At 45.5% G+C, this 25,583-nt stretch overlaps 1 protein-coding gene across 2 annotated transcripts in view; it reads left to right on the top strand.

Moving 5' to 3' along the window:
* TTC7B (tetratricopeptide repeat domain 7B) overlaps positions 1-25,583 on the top strand; it is a 1,510,908-nt gene that overhangs the window by 1,099,789 nt on the left and 385,536 nt on the right. Inside the window, exons 22-23 of one of the 2 annotated variants that reach the window (XM_085626530.1) lie at positions 9,767-9,802; positions 15,794-15,800. The exons of the other annotated variant lie outside the window; for it this stretch is intronic. Coding sequence (XP_085482656.1) covers positions 9,767-9,802; positions 15,794-15,800 — 43 coding nt within the window. The remainder of the gene's footprint in view (positions 1-9,766; positions 9,803-15,793; positions 15,801-25,583) is intronic. 2 annotated transcript variants of the gene reach the window in all.

Genomic DNA, 25,583 nt, shown 5'->3' with positions numbered 1-25,583 from the left:
TGGCTCAGCACGACATCGTCCGCCAGATATGTCCATATAAGCCCTCCCCTGATGCACCGACGTCCGTTTCTTCCTTTCCGTGCTTCCACGCGAATCCGGAGAGTGGTTCCTCTGGCCATTTTGGCCTACCTTGTCATTCTCTGCATTTTTTTAAGATCTTCGGGGTCCTGTGTGATCTAACATGTCGACCCTGTACCCTCATGCTATTTGTATGTGGTGTCTAGGCACGCACCCTGACTCCGAACGCTGCAGCTCGTGTCTTCAGCTTCAGTCTTCGACGTTGCAGGAGCACCACATAACGATAATGGCGATGCAGTGGTCAACGGCCAGACGCGGTCATCTTCTTCCTCCGAGAGCCGCTCGAGGGCCAGCTCTTGAAGTCCTTTGTTGTCACGGTCACCTGGTAAGTCATGCCATTGTTGGTCAGTGCCACAGCCTTCTCCTACTTTACGACATAGACGCAGTCCCCCAACTCGCCTCTTATTCCTCTGATTCTGGAGTCTGAGTGAGAATCTGGGCTATGCCTTCTGGTATTTCCCAGTGCCATGTCAACTCTGGCTCAGATGAAAGTATACTATCTCTCCCTGTATGCTATTTTGGGCACTGTACTTCCCTCCGGCGAGCTTCTCGTCCCCAGGAAGGTCGGTGCAGCCTCGACTGACTCTAAACCGCTAGGTTCTCCCTTTGTGTCAGCAGGACCCTACGAACCCTTGATTAACTCCATCTTGGCTCAGGTGCACAGTCCCTTGGGGTTCTCAGCTGTGATGCCTATGTTGGATCCGCCGACCTCGGCATCGCTGACACCGATTGCCCCTTCATTGTTTCCCCTCCCTGAAGCCGAGGTGTCACCATCACAGGGTCGGCAGATCAGTCCTCTTAGGGAACCCTTCCTGCGCTTTCATAGGACCCCCCACTCTTTTCTCCTTTAGCACATGATTGAGCCTCCTCTGGATTTTCATTGGGTTTCTGCTCTTGGTGGCGCTAGTGGCCTTGATTCTTCCCCATGCTCAGGCCTTTTTTTGCCATCTTGCTTCGAAGGCTAGCTCGGCTTTTCTGAAGGGTTGATGTAGTTCTGGGGCTGCAGCTTCCTTCTGTAGCAGTAGCCATTGATCTCCTACTTGGGGTGCTCCAACAGGGCCAGATGAGTCCTGAGCCTGTGCTTTCCTTCAGTGAAACCCTCTTTGATATTCTGTTGGGCACTTGGGCTAAACCGGTCTCAATGGCATCAGTGGACCGGTCTATAGCCATCCTGCCCCTGGAGACCCGCTCTGCCCTTCCTGTCAGCCTGCTTTGCACAGTTTTGTGGTTCAGGCTGCTAGAGCCTGTGAGAAGGTGGCCTGGTATATGCTGTCCACTAATTAAAGTGGGCACCTTGTACCAGTCCACACGACCCTTATGATGTATGAGGTCAAAGATAACCTTTAGAAATCTATCCTAGTGGTAGCTGTGGAGAGCAGCCTTCAGGCTTGATCTTGAAGTAATGTAAAGCAACTTGTTTTACCAGAATATCACCTCCTGAATGACTAAATGAAGGAGAACCACACAGTAGTTATATAACAATATGTATTTATTAATATAACACTCTCTACTATCCTCTACATGAGGATAGAACACAAAGCACATAATATGTAATCAATAGAACAATCATAAGTAGCACAATACACAGTGGTCTCCAGGGGGAGACCAAACCATATACTAAAATAGTGGTATAACAATCAATGTTTTCATCCGCTAGCCTTGCAGCCAGTGAACACCGCATGCTTATTGGGCCGCTGTTCCAACACGCTGTGGTAAACAGTTGCGCAGTTGCGCAAGTGCTGCCACAGGTCCTGGAGAAGGCCTGGGCCATTCTCTTCCAAGCAGTTACAGAGAGGAGAGAGGCAGCAAAATTCACTATACGCTGTGGCTCGGAGACAACCGACTCGCTGGGCAGAGCTGCTTTGTCAACGGTGGCCCTCCAACACCACACCTGGCTGAGAACATCTGGCTTTTCGGGGGATGTCTAGGCTTCTCTCATGGACATGCCCTTTGATGGCACCCATCTATACGGAGACAAAGCAGACTCGACTCTGGAGCACTTTAAGGACTTGTGGGCTACAGGCAAGTCATTGGGCCGCTCGGCTGCCCCACGTCCCCAGTCTGTCTTTTGCTGTGACGGAAGGGGATTTCAACTGCGCCAACCCTATCCCATCCACCGAGCCGTGTAAGCTTCCCAGCCTCTGCATGGACGAGGGTGCCATTCTTACCGGCCTCATGGGTTTGGTAGTCAGCGGTCTGGTCCAGCCCCCACCCTTGGTAGCTGCAGCTTCCAAGCCTTCCTAAGCTTGCCCTTTTATATAATGGGTGTCCAGTTGATTTCAGGATCCGCCATCACCTACACCACTGGCCGCCCATAACTTTGGACCGGTGGGTTCTACAGATCGTCCAAAGGGGCTACTCCCGCCCTTTTAGAGACTCATCCTCCCTCCATGCCTTCTTCTTACGGGTCATTTGTCCCTGCTCCTCAAGGAGGTCCTGTCTCTCCTGGCCAACGGAACCATTGAGGGGGTTCCAGTGCCAGAATTAGGCTGTGGTTGCTATTCCTGCTACTTTCTGGTCCCAAGAAGGACAAGGGTCTTCGTCTTATTCTAGATCGCTGAACTCGCAAGTACTTCCTCAAGAAGGAGAAGTTCAAGATGCTCACATTACCTCAGGTCTTGTCTGCCCTGGACCCAGGAGACTGGTTGGTCATGTTGGACTTGCAGGACACCTATTTTCACATCCCCATACTGCCTACCCATCAGCGCTACCTGTGATTTACGGTAGGCCACGAGCATTTTCAGTTCACTGTGCTCAGCTTTGGCCTTACCAGCACACCTTTAGTGTTCACCAAAGTGGTGGCGGTGGTTGCAGCTAATCTGCACAGGTTTCGTGTGCTAGTCTTTCCCTATTTCGGCGTCTGGCTGCTGAAGGTGGGCTCGCCCTAGGCTGTCATCTTCCACCTCCAGGCTATGACGAACCTCCTGCATTCGCTGGGGTTCACTATCAACTTGTTGAAGTACACCTGACTCCCTGTCAGATGCTCCCTTTCATCGTAGCTGTTCTGGACACAGTGCAGTTACGGGATTTTCCTCCCAAGCAACGAATCCAGGCTATTCATAATATGATACTGATGTTTCAGCCTCTATCCCTGGTTTCGGTGAGACTGACTCTCAGGCTGCTGGGCCTCATGGTCTCCTGCATCCTGCTGGTGAAACATGCCAGATGGCACAGTGTGACCTGAAGTTCCAGTGGGCGCAGCATCAGATGGAATCTCTCTGACATAGTCCAGATCTTAGAGGGAACTGCAAAGGACCTGCAGTGATGGCTAGCAAACCGCGTTTGGGTCAGAGGCATACCCCTCTCCCATCCCCAACCAGATCTCGCAGTAGTGACAGATGCCTCACTCCTGGGTTGGGGCGGCCACCTGGGTGAAGTGGAGATCAGAGGACTCTGGTCTCCGGCAAAATCCTTACTCCACTTCAACATGTTGGAGCTCTGTGTGATCTGACTGGCATTGAAAGCCTTTCTACCCTCCATCAAGGGAAGGCTAGGGCAGGTGTTCACGGAAACACCACCGCCATGTGGTACTGCAACAAACAGGGCCAGTTGGGTTCATGGACCCTCTTTCAAAGCCCTGCATCTGTGGACATGGCTGGAACAGCAGGGCATATTTAACACCTCGCAGGTTCTCTGAACGCCAGAGTGGACGAACCCAGCCGTTGATGCCTAGCGGATCACGAATGACATCTTCACCTGGAGGTAGCGCAAGGTCTCTTTCAGCAGTGGGGAGATTCTTGGTTAGAACTGTTTGCCTCTGCCAAAAACGTGCAATGGCAGCTGTTTTGCACACTGGCGTTTCCAAGGCGGCTCTTAGTCAGAGATGCTTTTCATCTCAAGTGGAGCTCAGGCCTCTTGTATGCCTGTCTGCCCATATCACTGCTGCCCAGAGTTCTCAGGAAGATCGGGAATGATTGGGCCCAAGTCATCCCTGTGGCTCAGGGCTCGGCACGGAGTCAGTTATCCCGTTCTTCTGAACATGAGTGTCTATCCTCCGATCAGGCTGCCTATACAGGAGGATCTTCTGTCACCCCAGCATGGGAGGGTCCTCCACCCGCACCTGTCAGCTTCCCAACTTCTTGCATAGAGACTGAGTGGCAGCAGTTGATAGCTTTCTACCTTCCTCCCGAAGTCTGCAATGCTATTCTGGCAGCCAGGAGTCCCTCCACCAAGACGGTATACAGTTGGAAGCAGTTTGGACCATATTGTACAGAAAAGTCCCTTGACGCACTTTGTGCCTCCCTTTCAGATATTTTTCTTTTTATTCTTACCTTTGCCCAGCAGAGCTCTGCATTGGGCACTCTGAAGGGTTATCGTTCTGCTCTGTCTGCCTTCTTGCAGCTGCCTGACATACCCTCTTTATTCCCCTTTTGTAAATAGGTTTTTGAAGGGCCAGGTACATATGTTTCTGCCTTTTTTATTATGCCTCAGTGGGACCTTAATTTGGTCCTCACATTCCTAATGTGTGCTCCTTTCGAGCCTCTTCCTAATTGTACCCTCAGACTGCTCACCATCAAGACAGCCATTCTTCAGGCAACTACATCGGCCCGGAGGGTGAGTGAGCTGCCGGCTTTATCTTCTAAGCCTCAATTCGTCTCAGTTTATCCGGACAAACTGGTGCTTCGCACTAGAGTTCTTTCCTGCCAAAAGTGGTGACACCATTTTACGTGAGCTAATCGATCACCTTGCCCACCGTTTATGCTCCTCCACACCCTTCTAAAGAGGAGGAGCGGCTCCACTGTCTTGACCGAAAAAGTGCATTGTCGGTCTAACTTGACCGCACACGAACGTTCTGGGTGGGCTACCAACTCTTCGTGGGGTAGGTTGGTGCAAAAAAGGTTGGGCGGTGCAGAAACTGACCATCTCTCGATGGGTCATTCTCTGCATCAAGATCTGCTAGGTACTGGCAAAGAAGCAGCCTCCTGAGGGCTTAAGGGCTCAATCCACCAGTGCTAAAGCTACGTCCACTGCTTTAGCACATTAAGTCCCAGTCCTGGACATCTGCAAGGGAAGCAACCTGAGCTTCCCTGCACATGTTAGCATTACTCCCTGGACAGTCATATCAGAAGTGACGGGCATTTGGCACGTTTGGTCCTGCAGGACTTTGTAGTTTAAATTTGTCCGCAGACTCACCACCGGAGGATGGTATTGCTTGAGTATGTATTTAAAGTTAAAAATCTGTGGGTAGAAGTCTTTATCAGATGAACAAGTTACTTGCCTTCTGTAACACCTTATCTGGTAGAGACAGTATCTAGCCGCAGATTCCTTACTGACTCCCCATCTCCCCGCCATTCTCCCCATCTGTAGAGGGATTTCTAGGGTCAGGGATGACCCCTTTCAGGTCCTTAGTTTGGACACACCAGTGTCAGTGCACTTCATGGCTCCATGCTTCTGGCGTGGAAAGTCGTGAAAAGTAACTGACGCCAGCATGCCAAGGTGGATTCAATATAAGTGAGGCTGACGTCACTTCCGGTGCAGACGACCCTACATGGAGCCGACCGACGTCGCCTACTGGTGTGCAGGGGCACTGCTCATGAAAAATCTTCTGGATCCAGCCTGACGCATTGGGGAATTCAAAGGTAATGAATCTGTGGGTTGATATTGTCTCTAACAGATAAGGTGTTCATCAGAATATGGGGACTGAGTCCATCCATACCATTGGAGTACGTTGCCCCAATTCCTAGCTAGCTCACAGTGCGCCATCTGGACCCCTAATCTTACAGGGAACTGGACAGTGTCTGTAACTTCAGAACATGACCACTCTAATTCCCCCAAGGAAATGGTGGAAACAGATTTACCCTTTTGTTATTATTACGTAGGCAAAGCCCAAAATAAGACACATTTCAAATATTTATTGAAGTAATTGTATTCTTGTGGGAAAAACATGAGGTGCAATTAGTCAGAGAAGGAAACAAAGCATTGTTACCAGCATTACAAGAATGGTGAAAAAGATAAACAGTTCGACCATTATGACAATATTGTGTGATTACATGATAATGCAAATGTAAACTCTCCTATCTACACTATCAAGAGCATAAGAGAGTACCTCTTGGGACAACCCACCTCCCCATACCTGTGTATGATGTATCAATCAGGAAGCCAGTCTAGTGTAGAACGGGCTGCTGTCCTTTGCTGGATACAGTTTGGAATCAGCAGAGCTGATTCTGTGTCACAGCGTCTAGGATAATCCATAGAAGTGCACCTCTGAGGAACTTATCTCTGAGGCAGTTTATATAATCAAAGCTCAGTTCTATTCAGACTGTGTCAGAGCTGCAATGCTGATGTGAATGTTTGTCTTACCGATTCAGAGCTGTCTCCAACCAAACAACAAACCAAGGGCATTGTGCGCAATGTTCTTAGTGTTGGACTTAGTGTACTAAGCAACTTGATAATATGCCTACTAAGAAGTGTACTGCCTGCAGAATGATTTCTAAGCATGCTATCATGTGCGTACAAAGCATGTAAAATTTTACTGTCTAAAAAGATGTCAAGTTTAAAAGTGTACACACAAGGAGATGATGGACGGAGCGCTTAAACTTTTCAGACACTCACCCCCAGTCACAGATCTGGGTTGAATCCATCATCTTTTTTTAGCTCAGTTCGCCACCCCAGTTCAGACCCAGCCATATGCAAATTAGTATTGACCCTGTGCTTCATGGGAACAGTCCAGACCGAACTGCCAAGCCAGTTCATCCCTGGACCAGAAACAAGCATCCTGGGACCGGTTTCAGAGTAACACCCCTCATCAGCCAGGCTAGCTTGAATCCGGTGGTAAAGTGAGCAAGTTTAAAAGTGTATCACAAAATGGAGGCTTTTGATCACGGACCCTGCTGAACCACACAACATTGTCAATTTCACATGATCACTGTTTTCACACAGCACTGGTAGAGCAGCATTCTTAATCTACATGGGGACATTCAAATAGGTACCATCAGTAGTTAAACATGCATTACAATTCAATATCCACAAAATGTTCCTTTCAAAAACGTTGGCAGAGAAGATAGGGCTCATGAGAAATGTGTGTTTGTCTCTAATAGGACCCAAAGAGATATAAACAGAATTGGTAATGTAGTAAAACACGCGTGTGTAGAAATGTCAGCTGCCTCAATTGTTTCTCCTGAAAGAGATAATGATGGAATTTCAGAGCAATTCAAGGCAGGTATCTATCACCAGTACCAATGAGGCATGAGGTGGGATCCATTAGTAACACATCATATGTACGGCCCTTTCTGATCTACATAGGTTAAAACACCCGCAGAGCTGTTGGCTCCACTCAGGATGCCCTAAAAAGTAGGGTATTCATTTTGCTGAAGAGAGGTAAATTCAGATTGTTCAGGCAAATCATTTGATATCAGTCCTGTTTCCGATGCCGTAACTGGCTACAGCTCAAACAAAAATGAGGAGCCACCAAGTGGAGTGACTTTACCTTTCACCACCCCTGGCTTCGCCTCATTCCTATATGATTCCTCCCTCTGACAGTTTGCTGGAAGATTTGCCTTTGGAAAGACATAATTTTATATTCAGTGGATTCTTTCTTTCTTCTTGCACAGCAACACAATGATTTGTAACTGAATCTATTGAGAAAGACCTTTAGTTTTCCCTCATGTGTATATAGGACACAGTCATTCCTGTTTGGGCAGTACTACCTGAATGAGTGGCATTCTTAAGCATTTCGAGAGTATTAACATTATGAGAATAAAAATCTCAAACTTTTTCAAGCTAACAACATAATCAGCAGGGGTGTCTCCTTTGTTTTGCTTACAGATACAAATCTTGGTCCCATCGGTTTTAACAGGACACACTTACACAATAGTCTTTAGTAGTGCCCCTGAAGCAGCAATTAGAGTAGCTTCATCAATGTGTGCTTGTCATAGACAGTTACCTTTGTCTAACAATCAGTCTTTCACTTCACCTTGTATAATTAAAATGTAATAATTGAATAACATTAGCCCGGTTGTTTTTTACCATTCAGATCCAGTTTGGAGCTTTTTTGAAATGTTTGTGGGCTTTCACATATTCTATTGAATTGTTGAGTGAGGTTGAAAAGGTGGGATTGAGACCAGGAAATAATGGTGTCACTGCTTCCTAATCTTGGACCTGGGTATTCTGTAGAAAGGTTGAATATGTGAATAGTCTCTTGAGTCATCATTGTCCCCCTCTTTGGATAAAGGAGTGTGTTGGTCTAGTTAGAGAGCTCTCTCGGGCTATCTCATCCAGCAGTCCTCTTTAGACTAGCTCAAGTGGTAGATATGCTATGATCCTGACTGCTCTAAGACACCGCTTTTTTGAATGATGGGATACGGAGCAACATTGCCTCAGTACTGCAGATGTAGATTTGTTGCGGCAGTCTCTTGTCTTGCTCTCACGCCAGTTACGCTATTACTTGCACAAACGACATGCTCGTACAGGATTTGATTTGTCTTCCCACATTGTCCTTTCGACCGGTGCTGCTCTGTTACCGCGTACTCCTTGTTGTGCACCCCGGCCTCCTCTACCAATATTGTGTAGCTCAGAATAGTATGTTGTCCTCCTTTTCTTCTACTGTTCCTGGGTTCTCGCTAGTAATTTGATGAAACATAAAAGGAGGGTGTCCCTCAGATGGCTAATTTGATGTCTCAGTTTCTCATGGGTGTCTTTCAGTCGACACGCCTGAGTTTCCTTCCTTCATATCATAGCTTCTTTGTACAAATTTAAGAAGGCTACCCGTAGCTCTGAGATGGGTTTATTCTTTGGACCTTTCTATCATTTCTTTTTTTATGAAAATATCTTTATTACATTCTGTACATTTTGTATAATATAAAACAAAATGTGGGTCATCTGCCCTGCATATTAGCTGATAAAAGCGACCACCCATCCAAAACTTAACTAAAAACATCACAAGTGTTCAACAGATTGTATAGGAGCCAAGTGATCCTCCTGCTGCCTACTTTTTTGTGCATAACCCAGGTCAATGATCAACACTGGAGAAAGAAAAATGGAGACAAAGAACAACTAGGGGGAGGTCCATGTTTGTTCCCACCTGATCCCAGAACCCCAAGGATGAGAGAGTCAAGCATCCAGTTGAAGGGGGTATGGAGAAGCGCTGCGTTGCAAGGTATGTGTTAGAGGTGGTCAGGGGGTGAGGTTCAACATTTCCATTGTCGTTTGGCCTGAGTAACCCATGTGTCCTGACTGTGCGTATATTAGAGGATGAAGATCAGTTAATCAAAAAAGTGCAGCGCCCTGAGCCTAGGTGGATATAAGCATACTAGTTTGGAAAGGTATTAGTGGGTGCCATAAATTGGTGAATTTCTTGTATGTGAGAGAGAGAGGGTATGGGTCATGCTGTTAATAGCCAATGCTTGCCACAGTCTCTGGGACCACAATGCTTTAGTAGGGGACTCAGCTTTCTTTCAGAAAAGCGCAATTCTTTATTTTCTTAGTTGTGGAAATGAGTCATATCACTGCCCAGTCTGCATGGGTCATGCCTTCAAGGGTCGTAGGTCGTAGCCCAAAAATCAGGACAGCAGGGTCAGCCAGGATGGGTTATCCCAGAGTGCCTTCAGTGTGCCCCAGAACCTCATTCAAGTATGTTTTGGGTTAGGTCCCAGGACCACCAAGTATGAAGGAACATGTCCACATCTTGGTGACAGCACCAGCATGTTGATGGGGAGTTGAGTAGGATGCAGGAAAGCCTAGCAGGTGTAAGGTACCATTTGGACATGGCTTTCAAAGCTGTTTCTCTGTGGGGGATGCTTCTGTGCATTTTGGGGCTCTACCTCCAGAGACATACTCACAGTTTATCCTGGATTATTTGTCCCAGATCGTTCTCCCATCTTGATTGACATGGGTTTCGGGAGTGTAGCTTAGATTCTTGGGTAGTGGTATAAGTTCTTGAGATCAGTCCCTTGGTGCAGTCTGAAGACCAGATCAGTGATTCGAACGGGTGAGGTTCCGTGTTGCCCCAACGAAGTTTGTGGGGTGTAGCACCCACTGACACAGTTGGCATAATTGAAGGTGGGAGTTCTCTGAGAGTCAGTACTTGCACTTACATTTCTCAAAATATTTGAGGGTCAGAGCTCTACTTTCCCTCTGGGTCCACTAAGAGAAGGCTTTGGGGCCGAGAGCTGGTGAAAAGTCTGAGTTGCATGCAAGGGGGCTATTAGGTTAGAGGAAAGTAGTAAATCCCCTTTTGATGGCGATGCTGTTCCAAATATCGTGGTAGTCCTAGTGGGGGACGCTAGCTATACGCACTTGGGGAGCTAAGCCAGGTCCCACAGTGGCCGGCATGCCACTGCTCGGTCCATGTGTAGCTACAAGTTGTCACTGTCCTGGACCACCCTCTCAAAAAGATTGCACAGTGCTGAGGAACAGTATTCTATCCAGGCCTTACCACGGGAGCAGCAGGAATAAGAGCTTGCTGGATATACAAGGCTTAATGCCCCCACCACACCCACTGACAAAGGGGTGTAGTTTGATTTGAAGGTTACTGGTGTCGAATTCAGGAATCGGGGGTAGGCAAAGATTTAAAGAGAGAGAGGATCCTAGGAAGTACATTAATTTTCACGATGTTAATGCATCCTAGCCAAGACAGATATAGGGGTCTCCATCTCCGTAGGTCTTCCAGGATATTATGGCGAAGAGCTGGCCAGTTGGCCTTGCCCATGACTTTCAGGTTGGGGGTTATGGTAAGGCCAAGATGTTGGAGGGAGTGAGGGGCCCAATGAGTGGGTGCAAGGGATCTGTTCCCCAGAGATGTTTAGATTCAAGACTTGGGATTAGGTATTTTTGACCTTGAAACCTGAGACCTGCTCGAACTGATCCAGGGGAATCTGAAGGACTTGTCAGTGAGGAGGAGGTCATTGGTGAAGAGGTTCAGCTTATGTGTGCATTCACCAAAGGGGATCCCCTCAATCCAAGTCGAGGTTCTGATGCGGATAGCTAATGGTTCCATCACCAGGGCAAAGTGGATGGGAGTGAGGGGACAGCCCTGCCTTGTTCCTCTCTCGATCTTTATGGGGGCAGTACATATGCATGTGAGGCCTATAGAGGCTGTCAGGGATGTGTAGGCTGCCATTATCCTCCAAACCATTTTCGGACCTAGTGCTAACTTGTCAGTACTCCCCTAAGGAATGCCCCACTGACCCTGTCAAAAGGTCTTTTATGTACCCAAGAGGAGCAGTGAAGGAATATTACGCCTATGTACCTTCTCAAACAGGTGGGCGAGGCGTCTGATGTTTACTGCCCGTTAGCGATTACGGCTCAAGCGGATTTGGACGGGGTCGATCAGGCTCAGGAGTAGAGACTCTAGTGACTGTGCCAAGACTTTGGTGTACAATTTTGTGTTTATATCAGATTTGATTGGAGTTTTTATAGCGCGCAAACAAATAGCCTGAGGCGTTGTGGCACTAAGTAATAAAGCAGGGAGAAAGACCAAGGCATTTAATTCCTAAAAAGCCATGTTCTTTGAGACTTACGAAAACTCAAAGGTAGGGAGCAGTTTTTATGACCAAGGGAAGCATGTTCCAGTACTGTGTGGTGCAGACCCGAAAGCCCCTGCCGCTCTAAGAGGAAAGTTTACAGAAAGCCATCACCAGATTTCTAGCTGAGCTGGAACGAAGGGTCCTCTAAGGTACATGCCTTCTGAGTTTCTCTCTTAGATAGGCTGGACCTGATCCCTGAAGCACTCTGGAAGTAATACAAAGAGCTTTAAAAGCTATTCTCTTTTGAACAGGAAGCCAATGTAAGCTTCCCAAGGCTTGGGAGGAAGAGTGACATCTCTAGATGTCCATCACCAGCATCCTAGCCACTGAGTTTTGAAGAATCAGAAGTTTTCTCAGGGCAACTTTTGGCAGATTTTGATTCAGATCGTTGCAATAGTCCACTCTGGACATTGCAAGGGCCAAAGCAACTGTCTTCAACAAATTGGGTGGGAAGAACTGTGCTATTTTCCAAATAACACAAAGCATGTAAAAGGCTGTCGAAATAACCTTATTTACTTGATCCTTGTAAGTGAGTCTGTCATCAATCAATATTTCCAGAGTTTTCAGGTTTTTTTTTTTTACTGGGAGTGGGCCTAACTCATCTGGCCACCATGACAGGTTCCAGAGAGAAGTGTTATTTCCGAATAGGATCACTTCTGTTTTTGAGGAGTTCAACTTAAGGCAATTGGTGTCCATTCATAAGCTCACACCCCTCATACAGTTATGGAAAGTATCATTCAGGTCTGGGCCTTTGCTGGAAAGTGAGACAACGATCTGGGTGTTGTCAGCATATGATACTAATGACAGCCCAAAAGATTTCACCAGAGCCGCTAGCGGTGTTAATAAATATTGAAGACAGTAGGACTTAATGATGAACCCCAAGGTAAAGAAAAAGGTTGAGATGTAAATTTCTCCATGGTCACCGTTTGCACTCGCTCTATCATAAAAGAATAAAATAGAGACAGAGCTACACCACCTATTCCCAGGCCTTCTAACCGGTCCATCAAAAGATCATGATTGACCGTGTTGAAGGCTGCAGTCAGCTCAAGTAATGTGAGTGCTTCATTACCTGCTCTATCTACTGTTGCCCTGGTCATCTCAGTGGCCACAATAAGAGCTGATTCTGTGGAATACCCTTTGCGGAATCCAATTTGGGAATCATCCAACAGATAATTATTGTCCGAAAATGCTGGTAACTGAGAATTCCTTTGCTTCTCGATCATCTTGGCTGGAAACAGGAGCCTAGAAATAGGTCTGTTACTGTAAGCTTCTCGAATATTCAAGTTGGATTTTTTAAGCAGCGGGAAAATTGATGCAGATTTCCACACCTTGGGAAAACAGCTTATCCTAAGCACAGCTTTGAAAAGAGTTGTAAGTTGAAAAGCCACCAAGTCAGGAATAAACTGCAAAATTTTGGGAGGGCAAGGATCCAAGGGATAACCAGACTTGGTGGTGAGAACCATCGGTTTGACTTGGTCCTCTGAAAGAAATTTAAATTCAGAGAAAAGAATCTTAATTTTGTCCCTGGAGTGGACGTCCTTAATAGTCAGAAGCGTGGATATATTAGTACAAAATTTATTAGAAATAATCTCTACTTTGTTCTGACAGAGCAGAGCTAAGGAATCGCAAAAATCCTGATTGTAGACCTCTGAAAGACAGGCAAGGAATGTTTTGTACCAGCTTGAAAAAGGGCTTGGGTAGAACAGCAAGCTCATTCAATGGAGCTAATATAGTATTCAGATTTTTCCCTAAGGATGAGTTTTTTTATAGTCTGCTAGCAGAGTTTTATATTTTCCTGTTTCTATTATATTGTAGCTTTTCCTCCAAATGCGTTTTGTCTGAAACATTCCTGCTTCGCTCCATTGAGTGTTTCTCCTGACCAGGAAGATAAGGGTTTACTTCTCCTAGATGATTTCCGTATGACGGGAGCTAGTTTATCTGCTGCTGCAGTCTTTCAAGCTGAATAGTAGACCAACATTAAATCAATGTCGTCCGTCTCCACAGGCTGAGATTTGACTAAAAAAGAATTGAGTTCTTACGCTTCCACCTGGTGCCAAGCCCGGGGAAAGGTTAGTTTCCCTGATACCTCCGTAGGGACAGTTTTCTTTAACAATGTAATCTCCCAGCTGACTACACTATTGTCTGAACGCGTTGCTGGAAGTATTAGCAGGTTAGAGATGGACGGACAATTGGAAAACAAAATACCGTCAAGGGTATGTCCTGCAACATGAGTTGCGCCAACCACTCGTTCCAGGACAAATCCTGAAAAAATATCAATGAGTGTTTCTGTATCAGGGTCACTCCGATTCTCTAAATGGAAATTAAAATCGCCTAATAGTGTGGAATCTGATGTGAGTAAGGATGACTCCAGGAGGGGACCGATAGCTATGGAAAAAATGGGCTTGGGGTCCTGGTGACTGAACATATCGGAAAAGACATTGCGGTATATATCCGCTAACCCCCTCCTTTTTTTTGCTCCTTGTCCTGCCTATGATATAGCTAGGTGGACCACTGTGGTCATCTCGGGGGCCAAAGACTGGTGTGCCCACGTTTCCATCACAAAGTTTTAATAATACAGTGGGGTAGGAGAATGCTCTCTGGATAGGATCTTTAAGGGATAAGCACAATTTCAGCTTGGCATTTGATGGGGTTCAGTTTTGCAGTCATGAGGTGAAGGAATTGAATAGTGTGGTGAGTTGCTCTAGAAGCAGCGGCAAGAAGATCTTCTAGAAAGTGACCAGTAGGCCATACGGTCCTGGTGATTTCCGAATTGCCTTGGGTTTCGATCCGGACCTCCAGGGCTGTGCTGTATGCTGGTGAGAGGGATGCCCAGTCATACAAGGGTAGGTAATCCTGGATGTTAGTTGTGTGTTTATCACCCTGTGTATATGGGGTTTGGTAAAACTCATGGAATGCCCTTTGTGCCTCCAATTCCTTTGTTGCCTTTGAGCCATCTCAAAACTTAACATGAGGGATGAATGTAGAAGCCCGGCCAGGTTGAATTTTATGTATCAATATGTTATGTTATGCAGATTTGTACAGTGCATTATCACCTAGGAGGGTATTCTATCGCTGAGCAGATGTGTCTAGCCACACCTAGGGCCAAGTGGCAACTCCTCGAAAAGCCAGGTCTTCCGCTTCTTGCAGAATTCAAGAAGTGAGGAGGAAGCTCTTATGTATAGCAGCAGGTCATTCCAAACTTTACGAGCGATGCAGGAGAAGGCTCGGCTGCCCAATCTCGCTTTCCATATGTGTAGGATCTGTGCAAGTAGGAATCGGGACTAGCTGAGGTGTCTGGAAGGTTTGTGAAAGCAGATGCGATTGTTGAGGTATGCTGGGCCAGTGTTATGTAGTGCCTTGAAAGTGTGAGTGAGTAGTATGAATTCTACTCATTTGTGAATGGAGAGCCAGTAGAGCTCCGTCAGGTATGGAGTTCTGTTTTTGTTGATCCCAGCATAGAGGTTGTTCCTGTAGTCCAACTTGCTTGTGACCAGGGCATGTGTGAAAGTTTTCCCGGTGCTGATTGAGAGTCATTTGAAAATCTTCTTTAACATCTTCAGGGTTTGAAAGCATGAGTTGGTAATGCAATTGACTTGGGCGGTCATGACGAGTTTGCTGTCGATATTGATCCCTAGGTTCTTGGTGTGGGTGGTGGTAGTAGTTTTTAGCTCTGTTGGCCATCAGCTGGAGTCATACATTGATATGCTCTTCACAAAGATCATGATTTTGGTCTTGTTGGTGTTTACCTTTAGACAGTTGGTCTTCATACAGTGGGCGATTTCAGTCATGCAGGCACTGAAATTGAAGCGGGTCCTGGACGTGTTATCTGTGAGGGAGAGAATGAGTTGGGCGTCAAAAGTGCAGGAGTGGACGTTGACGATATGAGAACGGATGATGCTGGTTAGAAGGATCATGTATGAGTTGAAGAGGGTGGGACTCAGGCAGGATCCTTGAAGAACTCCACAGAGGAGGTCACTGGTGTCTGAGGTGAACATTGCCAGGATGACTGACTGCGTCCTTGCAGTCAGGAAGGAGCCGATCCATTGAGGCGCATGTTCTTGGATTCCAATGTTGTGTAGGTATAGGATGGGGTGGGTGTCAAATGCTGCGGAAGGTCCAGGATGAGGGCCAAAGTGTCTCCTCTGTCCAGAGTCACACACCTGTCATTCGTGGCAGCTATGAGGGCAGTGTCTTCGCTCTGATTGGGTCTGAAACCAGACTTGAGTGGTGTGAAGAAGTTGGTGGTCGTTGAGGTATGCAGTGAGGTGTCTGTTAATAATTTTCTCTAAGATCTTGGTGGGGTATGGCACCTGAAAAATCAGTCTGTAGTTGGTGAGCATTGAAGGGTCCACAGAGAGTTTCTTCAGCAATTAGGGCCAGTTGCATGTTTCAAGCATCTGGAAAGGTTGTGGATGAGGTACAGAAATTCAAAATCGGTGTGAGCATGGCACTGATGGGCTGCCGTCCTCTGGGGTAGGCATGGTGGGGATAGGGGTCCGATGGGGTAGCTGAGTGGATGGACTGCATGGTGGCGGTGTTTCTTTTCTGGGGTTTTGACAGGCCATGTGGTTAGCATTGGTTGTTTGGATAAGACCAGGAGGTATTTGGTGAGGTCTGTCAGGACCAGTTGACGGTTAAAGTTGTTGTAAATGGCGGTGCTTTTGTTGGTGAACAATTGAGATTATTGATGAGGTCCTGCAAAGGGGTGATCGAGTTGGAGGCAGCCGATGGTGAGGTGAAATCTTTCACAATGGAGAAGAATTATTTTTTTCTGTTGGTGCTGGCTTCAATGCGGTCCGCCAAAGTTTCACGTTTGGCAGTCCAGATCATTTGCCGATAGCGTCTTTTTTCAGTCTGAGTACCTCCATGTACCAACTGGGCTGGGGTCTGGATCTTGTTGTATTGCTGTGGTTGAGTAGGGGCGAGGGGTCGGCGCAGAAGGTGATCCCAATTGTTGAAATTCTTGATGGTTTTGGGGACGCTGTTGCTGTGCTCGGATCAGTGGGTGTTGAGGGTGGTGTTCTTGTCCTTGTCGGTGATCCTGTTCCGGTTTGTGAGGGCTGGTCTTGGGTGGTGTATGTGTTTTTTGGCTCTGGATATGATGCTGAAGTTGACGTGGTCTGTCAAGGGGACTAGTATGGGCTTGTCGACTCGTAAGTTGTCGAATTTTATGAAAATAGGGTCCAGGAGGTGGTTTGGCGAGGTGAGTAGATCCCTTTCTCATTGGGTGAGTGCTCTTGAATTAGGGTCAAATAAATCAAACACAAGGAGATGATGGACGGAACGCTGAAACTTTTCAGGCACTCACCCCCAGTCACAGATCTGGGTTGCATCAATCATTGTTCTTCAGGGTCAAGACTGATTTGCATATGGCTGGGTCTAATCTGGAATGGTGTGGCGTGCAAATAAACAATGGATTTAACCTGTGACTGGGGGCGAATGTTCGATTGATTCAGCATTCCATCCGTCATCTGTTCTTTTTGCATTTGTCGACCTAAGTGGGAAGGGTATGCCCAGATGTGGGTCTCGTGCTCTCTACGCCACCAGATTCAAGCTATCCTGGATGATATGGGGTGAAACCCTGAAACCGGTCCTGGGATGCTTGTTTCTGGTCCAGGGAGGACCTGGCCTAGCAGTTAGGCTGGACTGTTCCCATTAGGAACAGGGTCAAGACTGATTTGCATATGGCTGGGTCTAAACTGGAATGACGTGGCGTGCACAAAAAGGATGGATTTAACCCAGATCTGTGACTGGGGTTGAATGTCAGCATTCCGTCCATCATCTGATCTTTTTGCACTTGAATTGGGGTCGGCATGGTCTTCCAGGTGGAAGTTTAAGTCTCCAAATAGGATGTAATTGCTCGCATCGACGAATGAGTAGTGCAATGGAGTCCTTGATTGTGTTGATGAAGTTGTTACGTATTTCCTGTGGTCTGTAGAAGAGAGTTCCGCGTAGGGTGAAGTTGGCTGTGACGTGGAGCTAGAACGACAGGTGTACCATGTTGGAGGATGGAGTGTCCATGGGTGTGGTGCATCTGATGGTGTTCTTGTGGATGATGGTTATTCCACTTCCGGGTGTTGTGAAGCCTGTCTTGCCTGGTAATCTTGTAGCCAAGGGGGGTGGCTGTGGTGATAACAGGTGCTAAGGCAGGGTTCAGCCAGGTTTCCTTGAGCAAAAGTAGGTCAGGGGCATTATCGTGCACCAGACCCGAGATTACTGTGGTGTGTTTGGTGAGTGAGCGGGTGTTAAAGAGCATGCATGCAAGTGTGGAGAGTTATGTGTGTGTGGTTGCATCACTGTGTGGATGTGAGAGAGTAGGATGTTGGGTGTTGTGTGTGCGGTGAGTTTTGGGTGTGGGCACGTGCATGAAAACTTGCAGGAAGTGCAGGAGAATGCTCGTGTTGTGTGGTGCAGCGAGGCAACAGCGTGTAAGCCAGAATTGTGGTCACAGAGGGGTGCAGCGTGGTAGTGGCTGGCAGGAGTTGGGACAAAGGTTCTTGGGGCTGGGCGCAGCCCAGGCGCGGGAGGCTTGCTTTTGTGTGCTGAGTGGTCATTCTGTGGCAGCCATTAAGTAGGTCCTAGGCAAAGAGGAGAGGAGTGATGTCACTTCCTGTGCAACTGGATGATGGGAAACCCTCTGATATCAATTCCTGTGAATACTTATGATGGGAAAACCAGTGATGTCGCTTCCTATGTAGCTGGTTAATGGGAAAGCTCCAACATTGTCCCCCTTATCATAGAAGCACTGCTTCAGTTACAGCAATGAGCGTTCCCACATGATTTGTCCTATGTGATTGAAACTGGCTGCGCAAGATGGCCAACTTCCTCTGGGTAGTTTTTGAGGGGTTCTTTTTGTCCAGACTTTCCACTGCCTTTATTTGGGAATCGAATGTGTGTTCGAGAAGGTGCGATTCCTGTGCTCTTTTTAGCTCCAGGGTTATAAGGAAACCCCTTATTGTGGCCTTAAACGCGTCCCATAGTGTGTGATGTGGTGTAGGGCTGAGAACTAGTCAGGAAGTATTCTTTGATGGCAGTTGCTATGGTATTTCTGTTCACATGGTCCAGTTGGATGCTTGGTTTCAGGTGCCAGGGAGATATACCTGGGGCAGCAGGAGCCATCAGACCAGATAGGTTCAACATGAACATGGTCGAAAATTAAGATATTTGTTGAGCTCACCTGCCTATGGAGTGATTGTATGGTGAGTATGTAGTTGGTTCTAGATTAGGACTGGTGGATGTGTGAGTAATGGGAGTAGGCCCTACTGTCCAGGTTGAAGTGGTGCCAGATGCCTACCAGGCCAAGGTTGGCTATCAATTACTTTAATAGCGCTGGCATTGCCATCATTCCCGGCAAGGAGTTGCCGCTCCTGTTGTGAGTGGGATCCCATACCAGGTTAAATCCCCCAAGACTATGATGCGCCCCTGGCAAATGTCAATTGTTCCCGGAGGAGAGGGCGTAAACAGCATCTTGCGCCATGTTAGATGCGTACACATTTAAGTATGTTAAAGGTGTACCTGCCCTCTGGGTGTGTAGATTGATAAACATGATCTCCATCTCCAGACACCAATGGCTGTTGCTGGGCTATATGTTCTTTGAATAGGATAGCTAATCCCGCTGTCTTCCATGTGGAGGAGGCCCAAAAATGTAGAGGTTATCGTGGGTGGTGCATGCAGGGGTGATCCTTCCATTGAAGGTGTGTCTCCTGCAGAAGAATGATGTTAGAGTCATGCTGTAATTAGTGCCTCCAGATTTGTTTGCATTTGTTGCATGAATTAAGACCCCGAACATTCAGGGAGAGCAGTTTAAGAGAGTGTGGGTTCCTCATCAGAAAAGAATAAAGCATTATAAGAAGCAAACCCTTGGAAACCCGCTTCCCTCCTTCTCCCTCCCTGTGTAGGCCCCTATTATGCGCAACAGAAAGACAAACTTAAAAAGAGAAAACATCAGGTCAACAGTGGCAAATTCAACATCTCCCATCTACCCTCATCGGGACTAAGTCCAGATCATCCACCTGGAGGCACGATCCTCACAGGAACGGAGATGTTGTGAAGGGGGAAACAGGCTTAATGAGGTTGTTTGGAATCAGAAGCATGAAGGAAGATGAGCTGGAGGTGGCTTTGTGGGATCTAGGGTGGCAATGTACTGTTTGCCATGCACAGTGCAGTACAGTGCACTTGGTCGGATGTTCAGTGCTTGATCACTGGAGCTTGACTCCATAGGGAGCCCTAATAGTGATTTGGCCTTTGCTATAGAACAGATCGGTCTGGTTTTCCGTTCAGGTGAAGATAAGGCTAAAGGGATGGCCCCATTCATATTTCACATTGAGCTCTCGTAGGTAGTCCATGCTGAGTCGGAAGTTTCTGCGCTTTTTAAGAGTTATGGATGATAGCCCTTTTGAACCCAAAACGGTGCTTAGAGTTCAGTGGGGCCACCCGCAGTGCACTGCTCTTTCAGAGACTGTCAATTCACTCTGACCTGGATGTTGTGGGACTGGTAGTGTTGGCAGCATGAATCCAGTGAAAAAGGCAGGCTTTTCACCTGCTTCTTTCAGAGGACTTACCTGCTGGCCCTACTGTGTTAAAGGTTTGCCCCCGTGTGCGCTAACCAGGGACTTTTTTTTTTACCGCCATAAGTGTGAGACCTTTGAGGAGGGTTTATGCACATTTGTGTGTGTTGAGGTGAGTGAGACATGGATTTTGCCTTGCACATGGCCTCTCACTCACCTCAACACACACAAATGTGCACACACCCTCCACAAAGGTCTCACACTTATGGAGGTGAGAAAGTCCCTGTGACAGATGTTTTGGGGGAGGGAAGCACTCTATTTTTCAATGCAACGAAGAATTTCTCAGTTAGTATGGCACACGTTTTCCCCTCATTTTGCAATTTTACACGTTTGTTAAAAAGAACCCAGTTATCTAAATATTTTACAGCACACCAAATTAGAATTATTGTTATGTTAAATGCCACTGTTTTTTATCTTACAAACAATGGCACGTTAGTAGATTTTCTGACATTTGCAAGATTGTTGTCATGGATTTGAATGGCTGCTGTTACATTCTAAAAAAGGAAAATCACAGATTCAAGATGGCTACTTATTAGTAGAAAACCAGCCAGTCGCAGGGATGCATCATGGTCTCCTGCATATAGGAGCGTCTATTCCAGGCTCTCACGTCTCACCCATAATCACTAGGGCATGATTCCCTCATTAAATGTAGAGACCAAGTGAAAGGCTTGCATCCTTGCTTGCATATGCCCGTCTCTTGCAATATTAATGCACTAGTGTGCCTGCACTTGTATGTATGTAAGTATCCCTGTGCCTGAGCTCATAGCGGTGATTGACGAGGAGCTAGCTAGAGATAGCAGTCAACGTGAATGTTTCCTGTTAAGGCCAAGCAATCTAAATGTTGAAACCATGCATTGCTTTACACCCTCATCATACTCGCTTTACATTGTTCGACTGTCTGTAATGTTTTCTTTCTGTGGAAACTTAAAAAAATACATCTTTTAGAAAGGTTAAGGCCCAGAGGCGACATTACGTTACAATTGTGACTTCATAGCTTAAAAACTCATGCTATCAAAAATGACAAACAAAACCAAAGCATAACCACAAATTTTGTTGTGTGGGTAGAATGGCCCTCACGTGAGCTACTTAGGCATGTGGGGGATGGAGTGAGAAGGGGAAATAAAAAAGAGCAACAGTGATAAACAATTTAAATAATGGCAATGGTTTCTTGGCAAGCGGTGGAGGTAATTCGTTCCTTAATAACAGTTTTCTGTTTTTTCCGTGGCAATCCCCAGAGACAGCTGCTGAATAATTGTGCTCGCTGATCTTTCTGTTATGTCATAATTATATTGCTGCTATTTTGAAAAATGTGCGAGACTGTGTAACGCGCCGTTGGCAGAGAAAAGACGAAATTGTTTCATGTAAAATGGCATTTGGAATGTTTCAAGACAGCAGAAGGGGTGGGCTGTGCTGTTGCGTGTGCTTGTTTGAGGTTTCTGGTTTAATTGTAGGGTTGTGGTTGCCCATTCTTTGGAGGATATGTCTGAAGCATTGCCAACTTGCCATACAATGGCATTTACTGTATATTTCAACATAGCATTTCAGAAAATGTTTAGCCTCTCTGAAGTATTTTAAATGCAGCTTTGGTTGGCAGTTTGTCCTCTCAAACTGTTTGTGAAGTAAATATAGCAATATAAGAAAATTTAACCAGCCCAACATTTGGATTCGTAGCTGCTTTCTAAAACCTGTGATTGAGTAAATCCCCTCAAGAGATGCTCTTCATCGATAAGAGTAATGATAAGAATTACTTGTGTATGAGGTCTGAGCACTACGGACCCCAAAAAAAGTAGCTTTATAAAAAGGCAAGCTTCAGCAAAGTAAGATTAATTTAAGCATCAACTATAGGCAGTGTCACAGGCTCATAGCAACAATCTCATCTGGTTTATTTCCGGGTCAGATTTAAGCAGCAGAAACATTTCAGTGAGGAGCAGGAAGCAGTTGTCAAAAACAGTATAAACAGGGCCTTAAAGCATAGGTACTGCTTTCACCCACACCCTAAACTGAGCCAATGTATGTAGCACTAAAGCAGTAAAAAAGTCTTCCTCTCCAGCGTGTTAAAATGACAGTCTTTAGATAATGGTTGTATCCAAGACTTTAGCATACATGGAAAGTGCCACCCTCCTCCCCCACGGAGCCAAGGATAGAAATATTTGCCTACTCCAGTACATCGAATAGTACTCAATTCCCATTACCCCAAATGGCAGTGCTCCCTAATTCTTGCCTCACAAGTGATTGTTTTGTGTTACCTGACCATTGGCGGATAATCATCCTTAGTATATTGTTGTGCTTTTACAAATGTCTTCCAATAATTTGCATCTTCCCTGGTTTATCCTCTCAGGCTTTCACGACTTTGCCCATTCTCACACATATCTCAACAATTGATTAATTTTTACGGGCTCCACTCACACCCATCTAATGATAATCCATCATTTTGCCCGTGTGATTGCCAGTGTCATCTATTTCTTGCTCACTCATTTTTTGGGGACAGTTTGAGAATGGTCATCAGATCCCAGTTTGTCGCTTTTTATGGCTTTTGCGTGCCATATGAAGTAAAATTAGCTTTATGGTAGTTACATCTGGGGCAATGACCAGAGTTCATCTGTTGAACCTGATTCACTGTAAGGGGGGTTGTGCGTACCCATTGTTGATAAATCAACTGAGTCACCTAGAACGAATCATCACTTGATATGTAGGATACCTTTGAGCATGCTTTGATCCAGATACTTCTGAGCATGCTTTGGTTCAGATACTTGCCAGCATGCCCAGGTCTATTTATTCTTTATCTGTTAATTCAGTCTACATTAATATTACACTTATCCCTAACTTTCAGTCTAAGTTTAAATGCTTTGGTGCGCCAACATTAACGACACAGTGTTTTTAGTATCATGATACTGTATTCCCCAAATGCCATGTCACCTGTTGTCACATAGGTTGTCAAATGCAAAAACAACAGTTGATGGACAGAATGCAGAACAATGTCATACATTCACCCCAGTACAGAGATCTGGGCCTAAATACATCGTTTTTTTGCTCACTATGCCATTCCAGTTTGAACCCAGCTGTATGCAAATCAGTCTTGACCCTGTGCCTTATGGTTGTAGCACTGTATTACCCAAGCATCACACCACAACTTTTTATTGTCTTTGCGTCCTCATCTTCAATTCTGCATAACAAATGCACTTTGTAACACCACCAAGCGTCGCCCTCCTGGGCGTACATGAATAGATGGTCTAATACAGGCTTCTCCAATGAGTAGCTTGTGAGCTACTGGTAGCTCTCTAGTTACCTCTTAGTAGCTCTCCTGTGTGGGACACAGCCTACTAAATTAGAATGCTTTTGTTTGGTTGAATTAATATAAGTATACCAAAATAAAAAATGTGTATTTGATATGAAAATGTATTTTCATAGCCCACTATTTCTATAATATATTTAAAGTGGATATTTGAATGATAAATCATGCAGCATTGGGAGACTTATTAGTAATTTTAACTTGGGGCCATGGGGCATTGCAGCTGTGGCTGTTATATAATACCCTTGTAGAGACATTCCAAATTGACTAACCGTTTTGTACATAACTATGGCAATCCTACACTAAGGTGGACACAGCTAGTGATCTTGCATAGGCTGGCCACTAATGTGATCTTGTTTGATTTGTATATACAACACTAATAATATTGGTAGCTCAGGATGATTTTCATGGAAATATAGTAGCTCTTGTTAGTGAAAAGGTTGGAGACTACTGTTCTAATACCTTACAACGCAAATTGCCTGGTAAGAAATGGGATTTGTTATGTTATTTAATTTTATAGAGCCTTCGTATACCTGAGGGTGTCTTGGCGCTGCATTGTTAGGTAACAATTTAAGATTGTGGTCTCCTAGTCAGTCTAAAAAATTAAATGAGTTATTGATTAAAAAGCCATGTTTTAAGGCCTTTCCTAAACTGCAGGAGATTATTCAGTTCTTTCAATTCAAGAGGAAGGGAATTCCACAATTTAGCTGTGCCAACCACAAAACTCTTGCCTCCCCAATAAGATTTACTAACTTTGGGAACTAAAAGATTATTTGCTGCCATGGAGCATAGAGGTCTAGTGGGAATGTACCAAGAAAGGTTTTGAATTAGATAATCTGGTCCCATATTGTGTAGCTCTTTGAAGGCAACACACAAGGCCCTAAAGGCAATTCTCTTCTTTATAGGTAACCAGTGTAGTTTCTTAAGTGCACAAGGTGCTGATTGATGTTTGGGTTGTCCATGGAGGGATATGTATAAATATAGCCTCCCTATGCTCTACAAATTCTCACAAGATAAACTTATGGGACATTCCCCCGTGTTGCTACTAACAGTTATTGGAGGGATTGTGAGCAGGTGGGCACACCCTAGCATGTGTGATGGTAATGCCTCAAGATAAAAAGATTTAGGAAGGACGTCTTGATGGCTATAAACATTATAATCAGTCTTCTCATACCAGCTGACCCGGATGTGATCAGTTTGGGCATGCTTTTGGTGTGGAAAGGTGGAATACTTGGCCACTGGAGACTTAACTTACCAACTACTACTCATAGGACAAATGGCAATTGTGAAACGTTGGAAACAAAGTAAGTACACTATAGTGCTAACCAGTTTGGGAAACAATGGCCATGGAACAGTTCATAAATTATGTAGGGGCAGTAGGAACAATTGACGTGTCCACGCACTTTGAGTACTACGGATGTGTGATCAATGATTATTTTAGTCATATTTGTAATGCCTAGATAAGGAACAAGGGAGGGTGCGGTGTAAACGAGGATGTAGAACGTTACCGGAAATCATTTGTGATAAAAATGGGCCAACAAAGTATCCATAGCTAAGTGTGTCTGGTCAGGAAAATATTTTGTTGTTATGATGCTGGATTGCTTTCAGTGTCATTGATGTCTAATCACTCATGAAAACGGTACTCAATAAAACACATTTTCAAAAAAATTTAACCATTTATTATTCCCAGCTTCCTATAGGTACACGAAAGGTTAATTTTCAGTGATTGTTCAGAGAGCTTAGATTCTGTTTTTGCATATTCAGAAATATACATTTTTTGATGAAAAATGATTTGTTATCTAGAACAATGTGTCACACAAAACCATATGCACTTCATAGTAGACTGCATTAACAAAATACGACCTGTTCCTATAGCACATCTCCTTTTTATTCTAGGTGAAACAGACATGATTACAAATATCCAAAACCTCAGGAAGTATTTCATATGTGAAGGCCAAAACCAAAACATCTAATGGTAATATTATAAAAGCTGCGGTTAATGAGCTCAAAGCCAGCATTTCAAAACACTCTCTCGGTGTTTCTAATGGTTTTTCCCCACTCACCATGTGAAATAGGCCTTGCTTTGTCCCCTGCCCATTGTTCTTTCAGTTCAGTTAAAGTCTGTTTTGTTTGATCAAGTAGAGCTTGGTATAGTATAGTGACTATCTTAGTTCTGACAGGAGTAAC

This window comes from Triturus cristatus, chromosome 9 (assembly GCF_964204655.1).
Source record: "Triturus cristatus chromosome 9, aTriCri1.1, whole genome shotgun sequence".
NCBI lineage: Eukaryota > Metazoa > Chordata > Amphibia > Caudata > Salamandridae > Triturus > Triturus cristatus.
The sequence above is the reverse complement of the archived record's forward strand: the minus strand, read 5'-3'. Positions and strand labels throughout refer to the sequence as shown.